The sequence below is a fragment of the Rattus rattus genome, chromosome 3 (genome assembly GCF_011064425.1).
Source record: "Rattus rattus isolate New Zealand chromosome 3, Rrattus_CSIRO_v1, whole genome shotgun sequence".
Classification (NCBI taxonomy): domain Eukaryota; kingdom Metazoa; phylum Chordata; class Mammalia; order Rodentia; family Muridae; genus Rattus; species Rattus rattus.
The window spans coordinates 57,098,431-57,121,038 of record NC_046156.1 but is presented as its reverse complement, the minus strand read 5'-3'; the positions used below and the strand labels follow the sequence as shown (position 1 = coordinate 57,121,038).

Here is a 22,608-nt window from a genome sequence, read left to right as displayed (position 1 = left end):
GCATTAATAAGCACTAACGTAAAGTAAAGTGTAAGCAGCACGCTCCTTCTCCCTCCCACAGAAGAGCGCTGCAGACCAGCCTTTTCCTGACTGAGGAACCTGGATCCGGGCTACAGCAGACTGTAGCGGTGACCCCAGACGGGGCCTTGTCTCACCGACTTCAGCAGAGAAAGATGGCAGCAGCACTGGCGAAGCCGGAGAAGCTGGGACAGGACATGGACGGTGCTGGGTCTCCGTGAGTCCGCTGCAGTGGAGCGCTGGGGCACACCGGACCCGAACTCCTGAGCCACTGCCAAGAGAGAAGACAAGTCCAGGAAACAGTACGAGATTTAAATCAGGGAGATCTGGGGAAGAACTGGGAACTGAGTCAAGCTATTTAAACTTTTTTTGATCTGACACTCAATAATTTAGCTATAACATACTTAAACAAACAAACAACCAAAAGTGGTATGTGTGGCGGATATGTATGAAGGTGAGAAGGCAGCCATTAAGAGCTGGCTCTGCACCATGGGGCCCAGGGTTTGCACTCAGGTCACCAGGCTCGGCACAAGCACCCTTACCAGCGGAGCCCTCTTGACAGGGCTAAAACGTCCTTTATGGAGTCAACGACACACTGGGTTTCGGCAGGCATGCCTGTGTTCTAAAGCACGGAGACTTAGGGAGCAAAGGGAAGTCCTCATGCTCTCAGATCAGTGTATTTTCCTCTGGCTTACCAAGCTTTGGTAAAATGTGGTCTCTCTGATGCCCAAGGCCCATAATCTGTTTGTCACTTCAATGGCTAGAAAGCCCACTTTCCTTCTGTAGCTACTCACAGTTGAGTATCCCCTGGCTTACCCCTACTGAATGGATTCTCAGGGCTCCTTCCAGGATGGCTGCCTCTACCTTCTTGTCTCTTCAGATAGGACTGGAGAGCTGACCTATCAGAACACACATACGACAGCCACTAACTAACGCGGCGCTGCAGGATCCAGAATGCACGGGCTAAGTCATGCCCAGCTCACGGCAAACACGAGCCACAAGATGATAGTGATAATAATTTACAAAACAAAAACCTTAAAAATGCATAGTAAATATAAAGTATAGAAAGACAAAAGCCACAGTCTTCTTGGAAACAAACAGTACCACATGGGAAGGAGCAAATGGAAAAAAGTCTGAGAATGACAGAAGTTCTAGAGAAAGTGCAAAGAGCAAACAGTAAGATTCCTGGGCTGGCTTTCATTTAAGCTCCAGTGAGATACTGGGTAGTAGGTCAAAGGTCAAAGAGAGTCATTATCTAATATATTATCCAACCCCAAAAGGAGCAGACACAGTCTATACCCTCTGATTGCTATGTAAAGAAGAAAATTAAAAGTGCAGTCAAAATTCTGCCTTCAGTGACAGAGATAAGACAAGAGGAAGGGAAAAGGATTAAAAAGAACTAGAAAGTCAGGGTTTTCTGGAAAATAAAGATGTAACACATCAGTGTCGTATATGAAATTTAAGGAAATATAAGCCTAGATTCTTCCCCAAGCCAAGAAAGAAAAAACAAAACAAAACAAAACACAAGAGAAGGTGCTTCTTCATGGTACACACCTGGACCTTGCAAGAAAGACGTCATAAACAGCCCGCTCATCTTCAGAAAGCTTTAAACGGTGCAGCTGACAGCTCCGTGCAGGGAGGGGCACCTGGGGGATGAGAAGAGGGAGCTGGAGTGAAGTTCTGTAAACCACGGTTTACTTCAGAGCACACCCAGCAGGCTGGCCCTCTGCCCCAGTCTCCGGACAGTGGTTCCCCTCTTCCCTGGAAAGGACTGAGTTAACGCAGCACCAGGGACTGCTCTGAGGAGTCTCCTCAGAAGAAAAGGAGGCTTTGACACTGAGTGGTTTAGGTGAGGATCACATTCCCTCCCTGGCCTCCCCGGGGATAGGCAGAAATCTGGTTACCAAAGGTTTACCAGTGGAATCCAGTTGGTCTTTTGTTCTCCTCAGCAAAAGGCTCTTGGTTAAAATGCTCAACCGTTCCCCTCCTTTCATTGACCCATTGTCCACCTGACTCTTCCAAAGACTGAACTCATCAAATGGGGAGCAGCGGAGAAACCTTTTTGAAGGCCAGGAAAGACAGAGCGGGAAAGGAGATTGGGAGAGGATGGAATTAGGGTTCCACATAAGACACCAGATGAGAACAGGTCAAGACTGCTGCCCTGTCCTCCCAGCCCAGGAATACACCAGGTCAGGTTGAAAACGAATGCCATAGCCATGTCTGCTTGACAGGCCAAAAGCCCGAGTAAATGAGGAAAATCACATTGAGAGTTGTACACTTCACAGGAACAACGTCAACAGCCACAACAGGACGTATAACGAACAGCTAGAACTTGTTATCAAAGCGTCAATGCTAGCAAAGAAACTCCAAAGACTTTTATGGGCTCATCTGAAAAAGCTAGCTTTTTTTTTTTTTTTATTAACTTGAGTAATTCTTATTTACATTTCAAATGTTATTCCCTTTCCCGGTTTCCGGGCAAAAGCTAGCTTTTTAAAATCAGCATTCTTTTCTGTTTGCCTCAAATACACTGCAGTCCTGCCCTGGTCCATGTATTTTAAAGCAAGTAACCTAACACAGCCCTGGGACTGAAGAATGGTGACCTTAGTTTCCATTGATTCAAGCTGCTCTGTATTTTTGCAAAAATATAAAATACTGTATCAACCTAAGAACCATTTATAATTTAACATGAATATTCATTCTTTGCCTTTAAAGCTGGTCACTTGCCACACAAGATAATCTGGACACACCAGAGCTTCATCCCAAGGCATGAAATAATGATGAAGGTTTATAGACTAGGGACAGGGTCACATTAATGTGACACTCACTTCATTAGTGAATACATATCCAACAGGTTGTTCTGAATGGGGGTTCCAGTGACAGCCCACCGGGCCTGGGCTTGGAGCTTACACACAGCAATGGACGTCTGTACTCGAGGGTTCTTCACGTTATGAGCTTCATCCAAAATGATTCGGGCCCAGACTACCTGAAGCAAAGGTGCTGAGATGCCCTGGAAGGAACAAAGCAGGATCCAACACCAGTGTGGGAACACGCATGTGTCCTCACGAGGAGGGAACATAACCTGGGGGCCCACCTGACCCTCTAACTTCCTTAGACTCTTCACCGAACTATGTTTAGAGACCAAGCGTAGAACCTCTCAAAAAGGTCAAATAAATGGTCCCTTAAGAGTCTGACTCCAAACAGAATATACCCAAGGGTAAAATGCTTTGTAATCTGAGTTCTCATTGATTCTCTCCACCCACATTCCACAGCAGCATTAATAATGTTTAGTCAGGAATCTACTAGGTATAAGGTTGAAAATTCACTCAGTAAATTATTTACCAAATTTATTAAATCTTCCTATGTGCCAAGTTTTAGGTGTAAGACACTAAGTCAAAAACAGAAAGGCCAGCTCAGACCCTGAAGGAGCTCAAACTCTCGCAAGAGAGAAGAATGTCATAAGAATATGAAGTCTATGCAGAAGTCACTCGATACAGGACCATGGAGTCTTTCCCCCAACACAGCAGAGCCTCCAGACCATCTGGATAAACAGGGAGCTACAACCGTGTGAGCATGAGATGCCAGGGGAGACAGGCAGTTCAGAAACGTGTTAGGAACTCGCCTGAGAAAAGGGAGGTACAGGAGAGAGAGGCCACACCGTAAGGTACCTTAGACATTATGTAATGGATTTGGGTTTTTATCTCAGAGGTAGAAGGAAGGCAGGCAATGACAGGTTAGTGCATACAAAACACAAAAGACAATACATGAGTGTATACGACACTTAGTCTAAGATAAAAATAGTAAGCCAGACGATTCGGCACGCATGAGTGATTATTACAATTACAGTGTATGTTTCTTTGCTTGTAAAAAAATAGCTGAACTCTGTGCCAAGTACTAATAATTTACCACTGTGGTGCTTGTCCAGAATAAAAGAGCAGAAGGAAGAAGGACTCATTCCCACAGGTGGACTCTCTGGAACATTCCTCTCCTTGCAGGACGATACCTTTGCCACCTCTCCCATTAGTCTAGTTGTGGCTCTTCCTCTACCTCCCTGGTCTCCCTAGGTCTCACCTCCACACTGAGGTTTGCTCCTGGGACCTCTCCCTCTTGCTTTGCTGTAGGAATCTCCTTGGCCAGAAGGCTATAAGTAGTAATCACGATGTCGTATGTAGAGAGGCTGCATGGATACAAAAAGCAAACAGTAAACAATTCTTCCTGGTGCCTGCCACAGGCCTGGGCAGCTAGGGAGAAAGGACAGCTCAGGGGTAGGGCGTTTGCCAGTATGCTCAGGGCTCAGTTTAATTCCCAGCACTGCAAAAACAACACAAACTTAGGAAGGGAAAATGAGATAGCAGAAGTGACATCGACTAATTATGTGCTTGGTACATACATGAGCTCTGTCTCTCTCCGTGTGTGTGTGTGTGTGTGTGTGTGTGTGTGTGTGTGTGTGTGTGTGTGTGTGTGTGTGTGTGTATGGTGTGTAATATGAGGTAGATTTTTCTATAGACTTCCTATCTCCTACCAATGTGACCATTCTTACAGTCTCTTCACCACAGCAACCACCCAGTGAGTCAGAAAGGAAAATGTCTAACTGTAGTCATTATTAAGTTTGCTATGACTTAATCAGAACAGAAAGTAGGACAGGGCTGGAAACTGATATCTAATGATTTGAAGTGGGTGATGCTCAGGTCTTCAAGAAAAAAGAAATCTTCAAAGCACTGTCAACCCCATGCCAATGGTACGTTCTTGCTACCACTTTACAATAGATTTGTGAAAACCCATTAACTTAGTTTTGGGCAGGAAAATGTAGTAAGCTTTCAATTCAATTTTTCTATATTATTTACACACAATGGTTCTTATTAAAGGCATGGATTTTTTTAAAAAAAGATCTACTTATTCATTTATTTTACATGCATCAGTGTCTTATCTGCATGTGTGTGTAAGGATGTCATGTCCCCTGGACCTGGAGTTATAGAGAGTTAAGTTGCCATGTAGATGCTGAAAATTGAACCTGGATCCACCGGAAGAGCATCCAGTGCTCTTAACTATGAGCCATCTCTCCAGCCCAAAGGCATGGATCTTACTCAAATGGATTTGATATTATGTACCTAAGAGAGAGTATCCAATTCCAAGTGGTAGTACCATCTATGAATCCTCAGAATCAAACATAAGTGACTGAGGTAACAAGCTGTTATGTTCAAAGTGCAAGTCAAAGAGCAAAGGTCAAGTGAGCTCAATGTTTCTATGTAAGGATCCAGGGCAAAGCAGGCACCAGCAAAGGCTCCGGTCCGGCCACTACCGCACCGTGAGAACAGATGTGCGCTGTGCTGTCAGACTCAGGTCTGGCCTGAGAGATGGCTCGGAGGTTAAGAGCACTTGCTGCTCTCACTGAGGACCAGGGTTCAGTACCCGGCACATCACATGGCTCACAACTACTTGTAACTCCAGTTCCAGGGAATCTGATAGCACCTTCTGCCTCTGCAGGTACCTGCATGCATGTGGCATACATATATAACACTCACATACATTAAGTCAGTAATATTTAAAAGTTAAAAAAATTAACATTTAAAAATTAAAAAATACATATTTAAAAATAAAATGTCACCAAACTGGTATGGCTCCTACACTGGTCTGTGAGTACAAATATGCAGTAGCAAAGCTGGGCGTGATGACCTGGGAAGAACAACAATGCTCTCATCCTAGTGAAAGAGCGAGTATGTGCCTCCAAGCCACCCATCCCAGTCAGAAACAGAAAACAGTTCCTTGAAGTTAACAGGCAGGTCTAGCTTAGTCCAGTGCTAGGGTGCTTACCCAGAATGCACTGGTAAGCCCTATGTATTTGATCCCCAAAACCCAAAAACTAAAGATCTGGGGTGATCTTCCTCCCTCCCAAGCATCCCTTTTCAAGAATGTTTAGTTAAAGCTAACAATTCTGCATCTAAAACCCTGACACTTAATCTTATTGAATAGTCTATGTATAAAAATACAGTCACAAACATGCTCGCATCCACGCAGCCCACAGCAGGTAACTGACAGAGTGCTACCAAGATGGCGTATAAGACTAAGTGCTTCCTTTCACACTCAGGGAAATGGAAGAGGAATTCTATCTAGCCTCAGGCCTTCAGTGTCCAAGAGAGAGACCCTGACATTCCTCATTGCCCAGGGTTTACCAGGGAATGTGGCTGCTACCTCGAAGGCAACTCAGGCATTACAAGCTCCTCCTATTGCAGCGTTGGCTGGGGACAGTGACTAGCACATGGCAAAGTGAACCTGCTAAACCTTGACATGTGTTTGAAAGCAAGCTGCCTGATAATTAGGCTGAAAATTGTCCTCAGTCTCCACACTAAGACTAGCTCTGAAGAACCGGGCGAGCAGAAAGGCAAAGGGCTCCCTCAGTGGGCTGCACACACGGCCAAGCACTTCCGACCTACACTTTCGCATGCCGAATCCGGTTTGGCCCGTGGTAGAGATAGATTCTGAGTTTATTGCTGTCCACACGTTTCTCTATTTCATTCTTCCAGTGATGGATCAGGGAAGCGGGGCAGACGATTAGTGTTCCGGTGGAAGTAAAGACAGAGGAATCTAGAGGAAGAGATCCATACCTAGTTACATTCACTGACCAGCCTTGAACATGATGATTTCTCTTGATGACTTTATCCCTTCGATCAGTAGTTTTTACTATTGTTTTATTTCTACACAAAGTAAACAGAATAGGAAATAAAAGAGATAGTCTGTTAAACCAAACAATTATTTATCTTAGAGTTTAAGAACAGGGAGGAAAGTGGGCGGTGTGTGTCCTAGTCAAAAAAGCAATGCTCTTTCACAGTGGCCAGAAACAGAAGCAGGTCCTTTCCTAAGGACTCCTGAGATGATTTGCTACAGGGAATTACTGTTTTGTGTTTTTCTATAAAAAAACCATAACTTCATGTACTTCTACATTAAAATATAAATACAAATTACTATGCCTTAAGTGAGTAGAAAAAGCCTCTTCCAAGAGAAGCAAATGTGATTTTTTTTAAATCACATTTTTGAAAAATGTATTTATTATGTATACAATGTTCTGCCTGCATACCAGAAGAGGGCACCAGATCCCATTACAGATGGTTGTGAGCCACCATGTGGTTGCTGGGTATTAAACTCAGGACCTCTGGAAGAGCAGCCAGTGCTCCTAACCTCTGAACCATCTCTCTAGCCCCGCAAATGTGATTTGAGACCATCTATTGGCACACGGTATTTAGTACCATTGTTTTTCATCGTGTGTGTGTGTGTGTGTGTGTGTGTGTGTGTGTGTGTGTGTGTGTGTGTTACTCCATGCAGGGTCGGGGTCCAGCTGCGACAGTGTATACCACAGGCCCTGAGAGAGAGCTACACGCTTTTAACCACATAAGCAAAGCAGGACTTGTGCTCATGTTCACAGTACTTTACATGGTATTTACAGATAACATATCAACATAAAATATGCATGAAGCTATATTTTTAAAACAGTTAAGAAACAAATAGAATAAAGGTACATTTCGATATACCTAGGAGTTTATCCCCAGCATCAACAGAAAACACTAACTACTGTGCTTGAACTAACTGTTCTGGAACCTCACCTACCTCCAGAAAACTTTTTTGAATTCCAGATGAAGCTAAATGTAAATAAGTCATTTATAACTGCGCTCAGCATCAGAAATAACACAGGAGGATGGCGGTGAATGAGGACAGCTGCCAGGAAGGGGTCGGGCACACTTTGGGAGTACAAGGTAGTAGGATGCTGCTTGCCCATCCCGAAGTGCTATACAGTGCCACTGTACTGAATGTGCATCTTTCCCCCAACCCTGCGGTGGCCAAGTCCCATTCCTAGTACTTCATGTCGCCAGTGAAGAAGGTGAGGTCTTCCAGGAGACAGTGTACTACAGGCAGTGTTTGAGAAGTAGCACTGCATGTGAAGAACTTTGGTGTCTGGCTGTGCCATGACGCCCACCCTGGCACACACAACATGCACTGGGAGCACTGGGACCTAACCATCACTGGCGGGAGTCACACCATAGTGTGAAACCATGTCCTGCACCGTGCCCACAGCACTCCTTCCAGATCATGAAGGTGAAAGAGATTGTAGCCATGACTACAAGATCAAGTTCCCATTGCCCCACTGTGTGTTTCCATGACAGCACAAGCCCTGCTTCACCACCAAGAGGCCCAACAACTTCTTCTAAACCCAGAGAGACCCACTGAATAAAACTCCAGAGTCAAAAAAGGAAAAAAGAAATAGCACAGAAAAGTAACCAGTACTGGTTTTATAACATTAATTAGATATGAGCAAAGCTATCCTTTGTTAGTTTGAAACCTCCCTCTGCTGGTTCAAATACAGTGGGGAATAATGGCAGAAGATGCTTATATCTACCATTCTTGGAAAGCCACATCACAGGCAGGCTTCTGTCCTTCTCCTTGCTCTTCTGCTGATTCTTCTTGGTTAGGATGAGTGCAATCATCGTCAGAGTCTTTCCTAAGCCCATATCATCCGCTAGAAATAAGAAACAAGGGATCAACATGACTTCAAGAGAAGACTCCTCTGGCAGAAACTGGCCCACTCCCTATCCCTATCTGTCCCCTATCCCCGTGAGGTCTGTCCGCGTAAAGATGATCTCCTGCTATGTGTATGGAGATCGAGGTCAGACTCTCCCCCCAATTTCCCTGTTAAGTGGGTTTATCTAACAGTGGATTGATTCACTTTCCATTTTGTGCCTGGTTTTTCTGTTATTTGCCAAAGCAAAACTGTCTGGCTAACATATACTATGACGAACTCTAATCTGCCAGTCTAGCAGTCTGTCATGCGCTTCCTTTACCCACCAAAGGCCATAACTGAACACTTCATTATATGTGTGTATATGCATGTGTGCATGCATGTGTATGCCCATGCACAAAAGTATCACATGCCAAGGTACATGTGTGGAGTCAGTTCTCTCCTTCTACTTTTTACATGGACTCCAAAGTTCAAACTTGGGTCACCAGGCTTTTAAAAATGTTTGCTGTGAGCCAAGTCACTAGCTGTGACACTTCTTGGATTATGCTGTACAGCCCCTGTGCCAGCCACTGACAGTACCTAACTTACTCTTCGTACCATATGCAACACTTAGATTAGCTCACCAGTTTCCTACAGTCATTCAACATAATCCCTGTAGAGTGAGTGGTTCACTTGAGTGTGCAAGTCAACATGGGCAGCCTGTGTACCAACGTCTGCCAGCCCTGCTCCCAACATTAGGTCATGGCTACTCATGGAACTAACATGTAAGAAGAGCTCTCACATTTCAAAACTGCCCACACCATTTGTATACATGACGTGGTTCTGTGCCAACACCACCTTTCCTCCTGTGGGATGGAATCTCGCCAGTATGAAACTGCCTATGCTACATGCTTCTAGAAAACTCCCTGGGCACTAAGTTTCCAAAATGCTTCTCTGGCTGGAAACGTCCTCCAACTTACTACTCAGATGGTAAGTGTGACCCATGTGACTTCCTTAGGCGAAGACTCCAGAAGGCCGCTCCCAGGATTTTGTCCTGTGAGCCTTCTGCTGATTTTGATCTGTGTACGTCAAGGCTGTGGGACAGACTAAATATTGTTGGTCCTATCACAAATCTCTGAACCTGAGCAGACGGAAGCCTTAGCTTCCTTGAACATGCAGAGGGAAGCCATGACAGTTGGCAATTGTGGCTGCAGCCTGTGCTCCTGGAAGGCTGGCCCCCAGGCTCACTCTCCACTGCTTTTGGACTGTGGAGACCAGCACGGAACACACTCTTTCCTTAGTCCGAGGCAGACACCCATGCTGCTTCCAAGACCTCCTTTGGCACACTATGTGTTTTTAACCAAGCTCTTAACGTTTCTACACTTTAGTTTCCCACCTGAAAAATGGGCACACCTCCCTCGTAGTATCCCATAGCTGTCAGCTCTTACTGTAATACCAAACTTACCCAGGATCCCTCCTTGTGGCTTCTGACTTTCCCGCCACAGTAACCAGGCTAATGCCTGCTTCTGGTGCAGTAGCAAGGGGACCTGACAACATAAGGCAAATGTCAGAATGAATTCCTAATGAGAGGCCATGCTGGACCCAGCTTCACTCTACTCTTTTGTACAGGTGCCCTTTGTGTTCTAGCTGTGGCCACGAGTTGCTGGCTTCACCTGTCCACCATGGTGAAGGTTTCGCTATGGCTAACACTCAGCACCTCTATTAGGATGCTCCTGTCCATGTCTCCACTCCACTAAAGTCCACTTTAGTCTTCACTTCTTACTGCCTGCAACCAAGCTTCAGATGGTCACCTGATTTTTACTAGCCTTTCTGTCCCTTCTCATGATCCTTATATTTGACTCTCCATTCTACCCAACAGCCCATTCTAGACTGATAGTCACAAGCTGCAATAGTTCTTCAACTACTGACTTCCTCCCAGGTCTTCTGTGTTCCAGTTTACGTTGTGCTTTGGGACAACGAACGTTCACAACACTCACAAACCTTTATAGAGTTAACATTAAACAGAACACCTTGAACATTCACATCTAAGTTCATTTGTCAATGCCAGGCTCCACTGCAAGGGACACTCCCTACTCTCCGTACCATTGCCTGCTCCGCCCAGTGAGGGAGTGATGACACCCACTAATACCAACCCGTCTTCCCCTCACTTCTGTCCTGTGTTGTTTTGATCCTCTCTGCCCTCTAAACATCTGCGATTTTTTAAGGTATAAAACTACTTACTGACCATTATTTTGAATTCCCTATATCCTTTTCATATATGGCCTGTCACACAACTGCAATTTTTTTTCTTTTTGGAGACAGGGTTTCTCTGGGTAGCCCTGGCTGTCTTGGCACTCACTCTGTAGACCAGGCTGGCCTCAAACTCAGAGAGATTCACTTGCCGCTGGCTCTTGAGTGCTAGGATTAAAGGCGTGGCAGCACCGTGCTTTTTCTTTGTCTTATGATCACATTAGCTTTGTATGTGTCTACCCCGAGTAGCTCATTTCAGATAACAGTTGGTTTGCATCCTAGCATCTACCAACTGAACACACAGGTCCTCTGTCACAGACATGTACAGCCTTATAACTTAAAAAAGGAAGGCTGGTTACAATCTTCACTGGTCAACAAAAAGAAGGAACCACTGTAGACGCCACTGAGGCACCTCTCTGCAGGAGGTTTCAGTGCTGTCCAGGGTGCTGGACACCCTGCACGGTAGTCTTCCCGGCTCACCTTCAAGCCAGCTGGGTCTTCTGCTACTGCAGTTTTCCCAGGACAAGACTCCAGTGACCGATGCAGCTCATCAATGGCTTCACTCGTGATTTTCCACACATTATAAAGACGATGTTCGTTCGTGTGGCCTGAGGACAGACAAGTGTTCCCCAAAGATGTCAGAAGTGCTGTCCTGAGGGCTGGGGATGCCGTGCAGTTGCTACAGTGCTTGCCTCACATAAATGGGCTTGATCCCAACACCATACAAATTAGAATACAGGAGGCCCTGTCTCTCAAACACAAACAGCAAGACAAGTACTGTATTCTGGCTAGAGCCTCACAAACACAATTATCTGCCACACGATGAATCTGTACTGAGTAAAAATCCTTACCTCAAGGCTCTACTGGTCTCACAAGCTTTTCTATTCCAATTCTGTTTCCTTAACTACACAAACAACTATAATTTAGAACAAAACAACCTATAATATTTTTCTAGAGCTGAAGATCAAACATGAGGCCTTGAACATGACAGACAAGCACTACCACGAGCTCCATGTCCACCCAGGGCAGTAATTCTGGAAGCAAAGGCCTCTGAACCTGGAGAAGAGGCAGTGAGAGTAAAAGCCCCACATCTGAGAGGACGGAAGGCTGACCCCTGAGATGCAGGCCACAGTGTTGCGTCCTACTGTACTGCTGGCCCTCTCGTCTCGCACAGGCAAGATAGCCAAGCTGTTCCCAATTCTCGGGGAAAGCATTTCTAGGACAAGGTTTCTAGACACTGGGAAATGTTAAGTTCCGAAATGCCTTAAACTGCCTTAGTAGAAGTCTTCCCAAAACTTGTCACATGTTCTTTTATGTCAATAACCTGCTAAAATTTAATGTTTCCCAGGTGACTTCATGTTGTTGTAAAAATATAAAAAATTAAAAAAAAGTTTGGTTGTCTTTTATCCCCACCAGGTCCGACACTGCGGTGCCCCAAGATGTCTGCTGGATATCTTGGCGGAAACACATCCCAACTCCTCGGCAGCAGCCCACTGTCTCCAGCCGCCGCACACTTTCCTACACTCAAACCCTCACATAGAAGAACACACAACACAATAACCTTTGGCCCAATTGATAAGATATAATTGCCCACCTAAACGTACAAAGCCCGGTACCATCCATCCCTTAAGAACGTTAATAACACATACTGTAAATACACAGAGCGGAATCTTAACGTCACCTGCTATATTGTCCTGCCACAGCCTCTCTCCCTGTCCCTCCTGTCTCTCCTCCTTTCCGTTCCAGTCTCCTCCTCTTCCTTCAAACTTCTCTCCCACCCATCCTTCCTTCTTGTCCAATGACAGGCCTCCTTCTATCCTGTACCTGCCCTCACCTGTACTTTACAAATTCAATGGGGAGAAGGTTCTGGTCAAGTCATCTAAGTCCTGAGTACACGACTAGGCAGCTGACCTTGGGACAGTGGAATTAGCATCAAAATACAGATAACTCCAGGGCAAACCACAACAACTTCATCACAAGTACGTAATGGAATGATGTTGTAATGTAAGTTTCAATCCCAAAAAAGCTTCCTGAGTGGCCAAGATGGCTATCTTGTGACCATGTGTTTTCTCAATGACATTTTAGAGTAGCCTAAATTCGAATACCACCCACCCCATTAGACGCTTCCCATCAAGGCTGCCCTTCAATCTCTCACGCCTCTAGCAGTTTTCACTGAGAGAAGCTGCCACTGCTTTCCTAATCTCTGCCAGCGAACACCAAATCCAACCTCCGACTGCAGAACAACTCATCAGACAGCACACCTAAGGCTCTATCTAGAAGCTGGGCATGGTGGTGCACTCCTTCCTGGTCTACATAGCAAGTTCCAGGTCAGGATTTTGAAACAGGTGAGATCCTGTTTCAAAAGAACAAACAAGACTCTACTGGGGACCTGCAAAGTTGACTGGAAATTTGCAACAGAAACATAGCAATCTAGGGAATTACTGCTTTCTATGTGTCTGACAGGACTCGTCACCACTTAGATCATTCTTCTCTGTCTCTATGCATGCCTGGCCCACCACCATCTTTCATATAGGGAAATAAAAGTGTTACCTGCTAGCCTCATACTAATAAGCTAGTTTTCACCCAATACTGTCTGTGTATCCTATGTACTGACCTCATGATGACATAAGGTAGTAACCAGCCCCTAGCCTAAGTCTTAAAACAACTGTCCAAAGCTGTATAGAGAATCAGGTCTCTAACACACATCCAACTTCAATCCAAAGTGAACGGCTTTCCCTTCGAGTGGGCGCAAAGATATCTGTTGGGTGGCGCATAACTTAGCAGCTTTGCGAGGGCCTGAGTCCCTGAGCCTTACCTCCTGAGCACTGGCTGGCTCCCTCAGGAGTCTCCTGGCGGCCGGCCTTTAGTCCTAGGGAGGCTGCAGGCTGGACGTGGGGCCTGGGAAGGGGCTGGGGAGGCACCAAGTGTAGAGGGCCAGCAGCAGCAGTTTCGCTGACCTTGCTCTGCTCTGGCTCCTGGGGGCTGCAGTTCTCCCTAGTTCCTGCCAACACACCAGGATGAGCAGACCAAAGTGAGAGAAACAAGTACAGACATGGCGAGCGAATGCAGCCAGCGGAGGCCTCCCAGAGAAGACTGAGCCTCGACTGTGACCACGGCATGCAGCAATGCTGTTATACCGCAGCAGTTAGCATCTGACACGTTCACAGACACTGAGTTCTAGGGCAAACCCCGTCTTACCTTGCTCTGGTGAGAGAGCCAGAGCATTGAGTGCGTCCTCCAAAGCCTGGATTTGCTTAAGCAACTTCTCTCCCTTGTCAGGGAGAGCCTGGATGTTCACTGCAGCCAGGGTGCCCTAGAAAACAGATCCTGTCAAATGGAACTGGCATCCCAAGTCATTAAAGGACAACTTCAAACTTCTAAACTTGGGCTTAGCATGACAAAACTCTAAAGTGATCTTCTAATTATGAATGTAAAAACCAAGATTAAAATAAAGCCCCAGCTAGCACACCAAGCCTAAGTCTAAACATAGGAAAGGCAGGAATTAGGCAGCCACCTAGAAAGCCCTCTCAGGAATCTCCTCAACTCTGTTGGCATCTCCCAGCCGCTCTCAGGACACCCTGATCCTAGAGCAGTGGTTCTCATCCTTACTAATGCTACGACCCTTTAACACAGTTCGTGATGTGGTGACCCCCAACCATAACATTATTTCACTGCTACTTCATTCCTGTCATTTTACTCCTGTTATGACTCATAACAATCTGTGTTTTCTGACAGTCTTAGGCCACCCCTGTGAAAGGATCATTTGACCCCCAACAAGGTTCCAACTCACAGGTTGAGAACCACTGCCTTAGAGACAAAGCACAAGACTGGCCTTATCACCACCACCACCACCACCACCACCACCTCCACCACCACCACCACCACCACCACCACCACCACCACCACCACCACCACCACCACCATCAATGTATTTGTACGCATATAAACTGTGTATAAGTATGTAGATGTAAGTGCAGGTGCAAGGAGGCAAGGAGAGGTGTCGGATGCCCTGAGCTGAGGTTACAGGTGGCTTGGAGCCAGCTGACATGGGTGCTGGGAATTGAACTGGGGTCTTTGGCTAGAGCAGCGTTCACTGCAGACTCACCTTCTTTTGTTTCAGCTGTGTCGTAAGGTTCGCACGCTGGGCTGCCAGGTCAGATGATTCTCCCTTCTTGGAAACACCTGAAGCAGCAGCTGTCTGTCTCTGCACACTCTGGTCAGAATGTTGAAGGCTCCCCTTCTTCTGTGAGTCTATAGTCAAGTCAAAGAGAAGTGGGGACCCTGGCCTACTGGAAACACCATCATCTTCACTGTCATCGCTGCTGGAGGTGGCATGGTGTACCGATCCTGAACAAAGCCCAGGTGCTACTCGTGCTTTGGGAGTAGACCTCCAAGTCTTGGAAGGCCCCCGGAGAGGCCCCTGAGATAGCCCTGTCTGGGAGGCCTGTGCACTGTGGGCATCTGTTTTGTCCCCGTTCTTAAGCTGCTCCCTGATGAGGTGTCCCTCTTTCTGGACCTTGCTTTCTGGGTTCTGACCAGGAATACTCTGCAGCAAAAGATGGGTTTCCTTTTCACTCAGAGCTTCTGCCTTGTTTGGGACCTCTTGACTCTCACTCTCTGACATCTGAGGAACCTTGGATGTTCCTTGAAGCACCTCTCCATGGTCTTGTTTGGAAGCCATTTCTTCAGTTTCCTTAGTTTTGGGCCGGAACTTTGTTTTCTCCTCTTGTTCTTCCCCGTCACCTCCAGACTGTCTAGTTACCGCCAGGTCAGATGAGGGGTCCTTCTCCGTCCTGCATTTAGATTTGGGCTTCTGTTCTTTCTTTTGATCCAAGAGCTGCTCTCTGTTTTCTCTCAGCTTCTTATCGGCTGTCTTTATCTCACCTTCTCCTTCCACAAACTGTTTCCACTCAAGTGTTTTCTGATTCTTGTTAAGCACCCTAAATGGGTTTCTCGGCTGGCTGGGAGGGTGAGGCAGTGACTCCGATGCCAGCTGAGGCTTACAGGTTACAGAGTGTCCTTTAGGATTAGGATCCTACAGACAATGAAAATAACATACAGTAACACAGAATAGGGCTACTTTTGCAGCTAAAATGTCCTTCTGGAGGAAAGGGAAACCCAGTACTCCATGACTAGTGCTGCTTCTGCATCTAAAAGGGAAAGATGCCAAATTCACAAGGGATCCACTTCTTTCAGTGCTGTGTTCACACTCTGGTCAGGATAGTCCTTTCCAGGGCTCGATGACGGCTGAGCCAACACGCTCTGACAGTCACAAGAGCCACAATGTGTATGTCTCTATTCCTTACAAGGGTTACCAGTTCCCCCATGTACGGCACAAGAACAGGGCCTCTCCTCCTCTCATAGTCTAGGAACCAAGGTGTTACATTTAGCTTATATCAAAATCAAGTCAATACTGATCTATAAAAAGATGGCGATGTTAGTCTTTCTTCCCTAAGTAGGAGGACACTGGCTGCTCTTATGACACTGGAAAGCATTTATGTAAAACGATGGTAAGTGATCAAACTTTGACCATGGCAGTGGCTCTTTGAATGAGCAGTCACAGAACTCTTCAGGGGTCTCAGAGGTAGTGTGAGGGACAGCAGCAGTTCATACAGACTGGGGTTGCTTCCTGTGTATGGAAACACATGGGTGATTCCTACCTGCCATGGGACATCACCACACCAGCGCTTCCCCTCCGCCTTAGTTCTAGCACATCGGAAGAACAACCTAATGGAGTATAAAACAGATGTAAATAAGGTGCAACTCTTCTTTAAGAGTTTCATTTTTTGCATGATTTCGTGTATGCGTGAGCATTTTGCCTGCACATATACATGTAGTACCTGTAGAGGCCAGAAGATGGCACTGAATTCCCTGAAACTAGATTCAGGCCTGTAATTGTTGTAAGCTGCTGGGTATTATGGGTAATGGGAACAGAATCCAAGTCTTATGCAAGCGCTCTTAACCACTGAGCATTAATCTAAACCCATATTATGGGGGAGGGGCGGTGTCTCACCATAGCCCAGGCTGACCACACATGGTTTGTATGGGTACTGAAGAGCTGAATTCAGGTCTTTAGGCTTGCACAGCTAGCAGCTTACTTACTGAGTCATCACTCCAGCCCCTGCAGAGGACATTTTTGAGGGCTGGAAAGTCAAGAACCAAAATGATACAATAACCAAAAGCATGCACTGGCTTATGTTTTTTTACTCTGTATGAAGAACAAATGAGATGGAGAAAGAGATCAGCAATAGCTGCTACAAACCAGGAAAAGGATAACCAGGCATTGTGCGTGCCAAAGGGAGGCCACAGTACTGTCTGAAAAAGGAAGCTGGAACTCAAACAAGAGATACTAGCAGACTCCAAACGGTATCACACAGCTAACACTTCACAACCTAGGGCCTCTCTGGGGCCCCGTCGTCACTGTCCCAGAGGAGAGAGGAGAGAGGAGCACATTGCATGGACTGCCAGGCAACGGCTTGCCACTCCAGCTCTCTTCCAGCCATTTTTCTCTGCTCTCCTGCACTTAGCTTACTCACATCTCATTTCAGCCTTCACTCAGAGAAAGAGGGTGTGTGCAGTGGCTGGAGCTGGTTTGAATCCCAGCAACAGTGGGAACTCAGAGTCCCTTCCTAACCTCTCTGACAGCAGTCTTACATCTTCCTGTAAAACAGCTACTGAGACCAACAACAGCGGATGGGCACGGAAGACAAGGGATGTGAGGTGCCAGCTCTTTGGTAGCTATTATCTCAAAGCACTCTTCTCCAGTCTTCACTTGAACCTCCATGGTTCTTTTAATGCAAATTAGAAAGCCAGTGGTTGCCACCTACCACCTATAGAGGCAGGTGCTTCTGTACCAAGGGACAAGTGACCTTGAGCGTCAGGAGAACAAGACTGAAACAAATGAAGATTTGCCTGCCCAACTCTAATAATGGAAAACAACCCTCCCCCCCAATTACATTTATAGGCTAGAGAGATATCTTGGTGAAGAAAATGGTTCCTTGCAAATGTGAAAACCAAAGAACCCACATAAAATACAGGTGGGTTTGGCAGCCTACCTCTAATCCCAGCACTCAGGAGGCAGAGACAAAGTCCCCAGGACAAGCTGTCTATCAAGGCTTGCAAACAGAGGGTTCCAAGGTCAGTGAGGGAATCTCCCTCAGTAAGTAAAGTGGAGGGTGATCAAGAGAGTCACTCAACATCAACCTCGGGCCTCACGCACATGTGCATGGCAACTGCATACATCCACATGTATGCAAATATACATGTACACATACCGCTAATACATACAGAACAACAAACACTCCATTGTGACAGCAGTAAAAACATAACCAGAGAAGTATATTTTGGAGGAGTATAAGCGCTTTATAATGGAAATTATTTAAAAACACTGAGCGAAAAATTTAAAGCCATACTGCACACCACACTCACAGCCTGGAAAAGTCAGTATTGATGTCTGTTCTCTCAAAACTGATCTGTGTAAATTATGCAACCTCAACAGAGTTTTCTGTAAAAATTTAAGAGGTTGAATCTATATTTGATAATCAAACACAAAGATTCTACAATTCCAGCACAATCTTGAAGACATACTATTTCACATAATCAACGATGCAAAAATATGTAAATGAACCAATGGACAAAAATTAATCACCTCAGACACTGACACAAATTTAGGATCAATTTTTTTTTTTTAAAACAAGGACGCCAAGCATTTCGATATACTGGGGTTGGGGACAGGGTCTTAGAACACATAATTCTCAAAATAGTGATACGGTAGTTTGAATGAGAATGGCCCCTATGGGCTCATGTATTTGAATGATTGTTTTTTTCAGTTGCTGGAACTCTGTGGGAAGGATTAGGAAGTGTGGCCTTGTTAAAGGAGGTGTGTCAGTGGGGATGCTCTCTTTGCCCATGCTTGTGGAGCAGATTAAGCTCTCAGTTACTGCTCCAGTATCATGTTTGCCTATCTGCTGCCCTGTTCCCTGCCACGATAGTGTTGGACTCTAACACGATCTGAACACATAAATTCTAAAACTACATAAAAACTATCATGTATGACCCCTGCCTTCTTGGCCAAACCACCAAGCCAATTCTCCCAAGTGGTCCTGTTACGTCATGCCGTGGTACCCCATGCAATGTGTGCATTTAAAAGAATATTTAATGACTGGTAACTTTCTACTTACCTTTTAACATCCATGACAAATAACTTCTCCCATCTATATAAACTTCCCTGCCCTTCCCAAGGGAAACTGCACTTTACTGACTACTTAGCATGTTAGCCCTTTTCCTTCTTTCTAGTACCAGAATTGAAAGCTGACCAGTTAGTGGGTTGATGTTATGAGCAACTAGAGAGCTAGAGGGGAACAGAGCTGGTCATCCAGAAATTAACCATTGGTTTCTCTGGGTAACTCATACAGCATTTAGGGCACTGGTTTGTCAACCTTAACACCGTGACTCTCTAATGTAGTTCCTCATGTGATAACCTCAATCATAAAATTATTTTCACTGCTACTTCATAACTGTAATGTTGTTACTGTTATGAATCATAATGTAAATATCTGATATGTGACCCCTGTGGAAGGGTCGAGACCCACAGGTCCAGAATCGCTAACAAGGTAGATGATATTCAGTATGTACAAAAAAGGTTTTCAGTAATGACTTTTAAAGAACAAAATTCTTTATTTTTAAAAAATAAATATATATTTAAAAAAACAAATCTAGCTGCAACTCTTTCAGGATTGGGGGTTGGGGAGGAGTGTGTGTGTGTGTGTGTGTGTGTGTGTGTGTGTGTGTGTGTGTGTGTGTAGTGCATCTAGATGTTTCTTCTGGACACTCACCTCCATTCTTTCTTGCCCTGTGGTAGAAACAAACCCTGAAGCTCTACCACAAACTCCTCATGCAATAAACAATGAGAAACAGGAATACTAGAAGAGAAAGAAATAATAATAAAATAATTTTAGAAGACAAGGAATAGAGGCCAGCAGTCTGAAGTCAAATCCAAGCTTGAATTCTCACTGGCTGGCCTGGGACCCACCACCTAGACCAGTATGGCCTCAAACCTGCAGCAATCCTTCCTCTAGGATCACAAGGGTGTGCCACCACACTCAGCCCAACTACAGCCCAAGGTGTCCTGGGTGTATAAATTCCATCTATGGCTATCGGTGTGCCTTCCTGAGGAAAGGATCCATAGTTTTTCTTTTACCACTTTCTGAACCGAAGCGTGACAATAACTATTCTTTTCTTCATGACGGTCATATGACAGCCACACTGCAACACTTCCAGGGATGACTTATAGTCTCAGGCTGGTCACAGGGTAGGCCTGCTGTGACTTCTCAGGATCTCTCATCCATTAATACCCTACTAGCTGTCATCTGCTGTTACTCCCGTGTCTACCTCTAATAATAACTTACTCATGTGCTTCTTGCCTGGCATAAAATTTTAAATGTCCCTCCTAAAATATGTACAATACTGAGAGCAGACAGTTTGGAGTGAAGGTCTAAAGCACTCTCCTATGACCTGTAGAATTGTCTGCAGCCTGCAGTCCGCTCATCAGACACACTGCAAGCCTCCAGTGAAAGTACTGTACTAGTCTGTATTGCAGTGTACCCACGGAAGTGGCACACTCTTTAAGAATGTTCACTCTCTTTTTAAAGATTTATTTATTTATTTATTTATTTATTTCTATTTTATGTTTAGGGATCGTTTGTCTGCATGTGTGTCTGTAAACCATGTACATGCTAGGCCTTCAGAGGCCAGAAGAGGGCGCGCGATCCCCTAGAACTAAAGTTACAACATTTCACAGCCCCTAAGTGGGGTGCGGTAAATCGAAGCCAGGGCCTCTGGAAGAGCAGCCAGTGCTCTTGAAGGCTGACCTGTCTCTCGAATCCTCAAGAACATTTCTCTTAATGTTGAATCAAACCTAAGACTGACATTGATGCGAACGTTGCGTAGGAACGTTCCTATGAATAAATTCCTACGAACAAGCGCACGCATGGGTCTTACAACATTCAACAACAATACTCAATATATTTAGGAACGGAACTGTAAATTCTGATGCAAAATACAACTTATTCCAGTACTAATATCTATTATATACCTATATACTGAAAAAAAAAATAACTGTGCTCTACAAAGTTCAGCTGAATAGAGAGCAGAAAGAAGTGTTAAATGAACCACAGTTTAATTTCACTCAGAGAATGGTCACACTTGAGAGCACTTTCCTCACTTTGGACAAGACGCTTGACATTTCTAGGTCTCAGCCTTCACATCTGCAGAACCTGAGTTCGGCACCAACCTCTGATGTTTCTTTCAGCACTAACTCCCTACAACAGTGGTTCTCAACCTTCCTAATACTGCAACCCTTTAAAACAGTTCCTTATGTTGTGGTGACCCCAACCATAAAATTATTTCCATTGCTACTTTATAACTGTAATTTTGCTACCGTTTTGAATCGTAATGTGAGTATCTGGTTTGCAGGATATCTAAAAGGTGGCCCCTGTGAATGGGTCCTTAGACCCTGGAGGTCCCGATCCACAGGTTGAGAAACGCTGCCGTAAGACCTTCAATCTCTGGAGTTTATTAGCGTCACGCCACTAGATGAAGGAGAAAGGCTGGTGTCTAATTACTGTTTTTAACCTCAAATGTTAAAATTAAAATGGCGACCTAAAATTGGTGCAAAACTAGCAAATTAATTCCCATGTCCACTGTTTGTTTACACTTTTTAGAGGGAGCAGAAAGGATGCAGGGGCAAAGGGGAGTGGCTAAGTAAGGCTAGACAGGTGCCTAGAAACTTTAAGCGGACTCTAGAAGGATCCGAGTGTGGGTGAATCCAAGGCAGCTGAAGTGACCAGGCTGGGTCACTCCGTGGAACCGGGCCAGGTTGGAGACTCACTCGGTGGCCTGCACGAAGCCGCATGTGTTCGTCCGGCACACGTAGAAGCTCTTTCCCTTGTTCGGGCCATCGCGGACGCCGGTCTTTAAGAAGCAGACGGCCCCTGAGGAAACAAGAAGGTCAGCAATGGCCCCTGCAAGCCAGTTCCACAGTCCCCAGGAGGGAAATCCTGAGACTGGAACCTTACCGTGCTCCGGACACTTAACCACCTCCATAACGCTGCCAGGAAGCTCTGGCCCGCCGGGTTTCCGTCTTTGACCCCGCCCCGTTCCGCCCATCATAACGCTTCACCAATCAAATGGGAAATCCTCTCACCTTCAACCAATTACAGCCTCCCGCAGGCTTGGCGCGCACTGAAATCAAACTTGGAAGGAGGAGGCGTGGCCGAAGTCTAGGGGGACCCCCCGGAGGTTCCCTGCTGGCCTGGGAGAAAGCGAGACTTGGAGAGGGCTAGACAAAGCTGAACTGGGCGACTCCAGAGGAACCGCTGAGGCTCAGAGGGAGGCAAAGCGGCTGGTTTGCTCGGGAAGCAGCCACTGTGGGCGGAAACACTTAAATATGAGGCGGCCGAGAGGCAGGAGCATCCCCTAAAACTGTGGGAATCTTGCAGAGTCGGCACAAAGACTCCCTTAGGACCCCGGACAACCTTTAAATGAGTGTAGGGCGTCCACAGAGTCACCAAAGATTGAACATCTGCACACATCTCAGTTCCATGCTCCGCTCTCTTTGAGTCTCACGGCCTGCCTTCAAGTGAGGTTCTAAGGACCGCCTGGTGTGGACGCCCTGAGTCTGAGAGAAGAACCTGAGGGCAATACCGGACCTCATGCACAAGCTAATTTTACTTTGTGTATTTTGCATTGTCCACCCTTTTGAACTTATTTTGTAGTTGTAGTTTAAAAAAAAAACCTGAGAGTGATGTTAAAAGATACTGCATTTGAAGTGTAACCAAGGGGCTAGAGATAAGGCTCAG

The 22,608-nt window shown here is 45.7% G+C and overlaps 1 protein-coding gene and 1 pseudogene across 1 annotated transcript in view; one reads left to right on the top strand and one right to left on the bottom strand.

Moving 5' to 3' along the window:
• The window catches only part of Ttf2 (transcription termination factor 2), a 30,942-nt gene extending 9,059 nt beyond the window's left edge, over positions 1–21,883 (bottom strand). Inside the window, exons 1-17 of the mRNA XM_032897626.1 lie at positions 21,826–21,883; positions 21,639–21,741; positions 19,585–19,671; positions 16,411–16,477; positions 14,856–15,785; positions 13,949–14,063; positions 13,566–13,751; positions 11,231–11,358; positions 9,966–10,047; positions 8,402–8,521; positions 6,447–6,597; positions 4,087–4,192; positions 2,844–3,025; positions 1,923–2,076; positions 1,573–1,664; positions 835–917; positions 156–289 (exon numbers count right to left, since the gene is read on the bottom strand). Coding sequence (XP_032753517.1) covers positions 156–289; positions 835–917; positions 1,573–1,664; positions 1,923–2,076; positions 2,844–3,025; positions 4,087–4,192; positions 6,447–6,597; positions 8,402–8,521; positions 9,966–10,047; positions 11,231–11,358; positions 13,566–13,751; positions 13,949–14,063; positions 14,856–15,785; positions 16,411–16,477; positions 19,585–19,671; positions 21,639–21,741; positions 21,826–21,853 — 2,748 coding nt within the window. The 5' untranslated portion in view covers positions 21,854–21,883. The remainder of the gene's footprint in view (positions 1–155; positions 290–834; positions 918–1,572; positions 1,665–1,922; positions 2,077–2,843; positions 3,026–4,086; positions 4,193–6,446; positions 6,598–8,401; positions 8,522–9,965; positions 10,048–11,230; positions 11,359–13,565; positions 13,752–13,948; positions 14,064–14,855; positions 15,786–16,410; positions 16,478–19,584; positions 19,672–21,638; positions 21,742–21,825) is intronic.
• LOC116895163 lies at positions 7,713–8,213 on the top strand (annotated as a pseudogene).
• Positions 21,884–22,608: the final 725 nt, after the last annotated feature.